Raw genomic sequence first — 4,061 nt, 5'->3', positions numbered from 1 at the left:
AAAAAAAAAAAAAAAAAAAAGTTACTGAGTGTGGTGGCACGAACTTGTAGTGAGTAAGCTGAGACAAGAGAACGAATGGCTTGAACCTGGAGGGGCGGAGGTTGCGGTAAACTGAGATCGCACCACTGTACTCCAGCCTGGGTGACAGAGCAAGACTGCATGTCAAAAAAAAGTGTTTACTGGGCCAGGTGCGGTGGCTCACGCCTGTAATCCTAGCACTTTGGGAGGCCGAGGTGGGTGGATCACCTGAGATCAGGAGTTCAAGACCAGCCTGGCCATCATGATGAAACTCCCATCTTTTAAAAAAAAAAAAAAAAAACCTTTACTGTTGAATTAGATAAACTTGAATTAATCTCTGTCACCATTTATTTTTGGCAGTATGAAATACATATGAAGTATTGCAACAAAACTTAAAGCTAGAACACCGAAATTTATGCATCCTGATAATTTATCCTCTTCGCAGAAGACCTATGACATGGGGGCAGGGCACAGAACTTGTGCCTATTTTACCTTGACCATGGGGTGGGATATTGCTTGTAAAACATGTACTCTGCAGAACACACCAGAATCTGTTGTGACCTGGATGTGTTCTCGACTTTGCCAGGACAATCTAAGGGCTGCCACAAGACTCTGTCAGCAGCACTAGGGTCTCTGGTCTACAGGAAGAGCTGGTTTCAGACGTTGACCATTGATGCAATTTAATTCCTGTTTGAAATGATTTTAATTAAATAGTCATATAAGCTTTCAGTCAAAAAATTTGAAGTTTGAAATTCACAAATCATCTTGGAAACAATTTTTGAACCATGTCAGGATTTTTTCACTTTCTTCAAGGGTGACAAAGTATCTTCTGAGAATAAGTTTTAATTTTTTTATAACAGTGAATCATTTGGAGTTAAAATTGGCAAAAATGTGGTTGCTCAAACTGAGTAACTTTTAAACGAGAAATAAGGGGTAACTATCAAAAAGATTATTTTCTTTGTTCAGCTTTTAGACTGTCCTTAAAGACCATTCCAAAAGATAGTACTGACAGTTTTCTGAGGTGATTATTTTTAAAGGATACCACTTATTTAGACAGTATATTTTAGAAAGATTGTTGAACTGGTTAACTTTGTAGATACTTCTTATTTTTCTGTTCTAACAATTAAAAACTTTATTTTCCCCTAGAATAATAAATATATATGATTTGTTTTATTCCTCTTATATTAGAGTATATGTACTTTTTAATTATATTTTTTAAACTAAGGCTTCTGTATGATGAAAGAGTCCAAAACTTGATGAGAAATTTTTTCACTCTGAAGTCTTAGGGGTGACAACTAGATTATAAAAATAACTCCATGTGAATGGATTTGTGTATGTGATGTCACGTATTGATACATTTATATTTCTTGTTTTCTGGTTAGATTTATTCTCCTGACCATACCAGCAGTAGTTTTCCATCAAATCCATCAACACCAGTTGGATCACCTTCACCTCTCACAGGTAGGCTTCTGTTTAACTACTTCTAACATGTGTGGGGCTACTTGGAAATATTTCTAGGTCATTTATTTCTTAACAAAAATTTGTGAAAAACTTACTTAGATTTTGACTGTAAGAAAGCATGTGGCCGGATGTGGTGGCTCACACCTGTAATCCAAGCACTTTGGAGGCCAAGGTGGGCGGATCACCTGAGGTCGGGAAGTTCAAGACCAGCCTGACCAACATGGTGAAACTCCGTCTTTAACAAAAAAAAAAAAAAAAAGAAAGCATATAAAGAGAACCTTCTTCTTTAATTCATTTACAGAATATTGAAATATTTGCTTGTTTTGAATTATTTATTAGTATCTTCCCTGATTCTTAATGTAATTTGTGATCATTTCTAAGCAGTAGTTACAACAGGATAAAAATAAGACCAGGCAATTGGAATGAAGGTAAAGTACAGAGAAATCATGAAATCAAAAATTTTAATTTTTTTAGAGACAGAGTCTTACTCTCTTGCCCTGGCTGGAGTACAGTGGTATGATCACAGCTCACTGCAGCCCCCACTCCTGGGCTCAAATGATCCTTCTACTTCAGCATCCTGAGTAGATGGGACTACAGGTGTATGCCACCACACCAAGCTAATTTTTTACCTTTTGTAGAGACTGGCTCTCATTGTGTTGCCCAGGCTGGTCTTGAACTCCTGAGCTCAAGCAATCCTCCCACCTTGGCTCTTAAAAATCCTGGGATTACAGATGTCAGACACCATACCCACCCCCCCAAAAAATGTTTTTATAAGATAGCATGTAAAATAAACAATATTAACCTATTTAAAATTCATGTAACTTCTTTCTTCCTTGTTCTCCATACTTGCCATGTACTACAAGTAAGATTCAAAGATGAATAGATATTTCTGCTAGATAGTCTGTTTTTATTTTTAGGTCAACTAAGTTATTATTTCACATAGATGTAAAAATTCTTGGAAATGATGTAGTTTTTCTGCTAAGGAAAAGAACTGCCTGAGAAGGTGGATTAATATTGTGAGTAGAGATAAGTGGTTCACTGTTTTTGTTTTGTCTGAGATGGAGTCTTGCACTGTTGCCCAGGCTGGAGTGCAGTGGCATGATCTCAGCTTACTGCCACCTCCATCTCCTGGGTTCAAGGGATTCTTCTGCATCAGCTTCCCGAGTAGCTGGGATTACAGGTGCACACCACCACACTGGCTAATTTTTTTTTTTTTTTTTTTTTTTTGTAGAGACAGAGTTCACCATGTTGGCCAGGCTGGTCTAGAACTCCTGACCTCAAGTGATTCACCTGCCTCATCCTCCCAAAGTGCTGGGATTACAGGCATGAGCCACTGCGCCAGGCCCACATTTGTTTTTTGAATTTTGCACATTAGTGTGGACAAGTTCTAAATACTGTCCTACAGTATAAACTTGTTGAGACATGATTGGTATTATTGTAAATGGGAATTTTTTGTTTCTTAGGCATAAATATAATATATAAAAATGTTTAATATCTTTTAAGGTGTAATTTTAAAACTTGAACTATATTTGTCTGAGCAGTGTTTGGAGAAGAACCTTGATGATGGAAAAATATATTAGGTTGTTTTGAAGAAAAGATGTTAGGCAACTGGGTAAAGTTATCATATTCCTCCAACAACAGTTGACCTCCCAAATAATTCTGATTTCTTTATCAGGCTGTTAGTTAAGTCCATGCAGTTTTGTGTTTGTTGTTGTTGTTAAGCCTTTTTGCATTGTGGCCCTGGCCATCACCTGTACTTTGTGTATTAGCCTTGTGGCTCTACTAAGAAGCATTGTGGTATGGGGATGATGAACTGCTGGCAGCTGCTTTCAGCTATTAGCAGGTTCAGCCAGTCTCTCAGACATCAGGGCTTCAGCTGTCTAGTAGAAGTTAAACAGCTGTTCCCTACATAGGCAAGACTATGAAAGACCCATTGATTTAAAATGGTTGTTTAGCAGAGCTGAAATTACAGAAAGAATGTTGTAACTCTAACCCTACTCACCCTCTTTGCGCAGTTTTACCAAAATTATCAATGTCATTTTTGCCACACCTTGTTTCACTTTCTCATCTGAGGTATCCATATCAGCATTCCCACTACCTCTTCTTGTATGTCTAGTAAGATAGCTGCCAAAGTATCCTTTGGTTTTAATTAACACTGAGTAGGAAGGCAGGCCATGGCAGAGCTCAGCATCTATGAAGGGTCATCAGTGAAATGCAGAATCAGAGAGTTAGACGTTTTCCAAAGAATAGGGGTCACAAGTTAAAATCTCACATTTACTCCTCCATCTTTATTTGATATTTAGTGGGTGATGCTCTGTTTTTTTCTTTAATTCAGGTTGTTAATGAAAATCTGGACTGTTGAATTGTGTAACAAAGGCTTTTTCAATTCAGCAGTCATAATTAAAGAAAAATACTCATATTTGTGTTGAAACAGCAAATGAAAGACTGATTTTAGGCAGATGCATCTCTCCCTTCTTTATCTATGCTTCTTATCTACACACACACACACACACACACACACCCCTGCCCACACAGACACACACACACACACACACACACACACACACACACACACACACACA

At 37.7% G+C, this 4,061-nt stretch overlaps 1 protein-coding gene and 1 long non-coding RNA gene across 13 annotated transcripts in view; both read left to right on the top strand.

Annotated features, from left to right (window-relative positions):
• LOC116564546 overlaps positions 1-1,394 on the top strand; it is a 9,231-nt gene extending 7,837 nt beyond the window's left edge. Inside the window, exon 3 of the long non-coding RNA XR_004274959.1 lies at positions 764-1,394. This is a non-coding gene — a long non-coding RNA (uncharacterized LOC116564546). The remainder of the gene's footprint in view (positions 1-763) is intronic.
• TCF12 (transcription factor 12) overlaps positions 1-4,061 on the top strand; it is a 370,182-nt gene that overhangs the window by 323,824 nt on the left and 42,297 nt on the right. For all 12 annotated transcript variants that reach the window (XM_032297781.1, XM_032297780.1, XM_032297779.1 and 9 more), the window contains one exon: positions 1,401-1,479. In XM_032297781.1, coding sequence (XP_032153672.1) covers positions 1,401-1,479 — 79 coding nt within the window. The remainder of the gene's footprint in view (positions 1-1,400; positions 1,480-4,061) is intronic.

This window comes from Sapajus apella, unplaced genomic scaffold (genome assembly GCF_009761245.1).
Source record: "Sapajus apella isolate SASKATOON/1434 unplaced genomic scaffold, GSC_monkey_1.0 scaffold37, whole genome shotgun sequence".
Lineage (NCBI taxonomy): Eukaryota > Metazoa > Chordata > Mammalia > Primates > Cebidae > Sapajus > Sapajus apella.
Note: the sequence above shows the minus strand (reverse complement) of the source record. Positions and strands in the feature narration are given on the sequence as shown.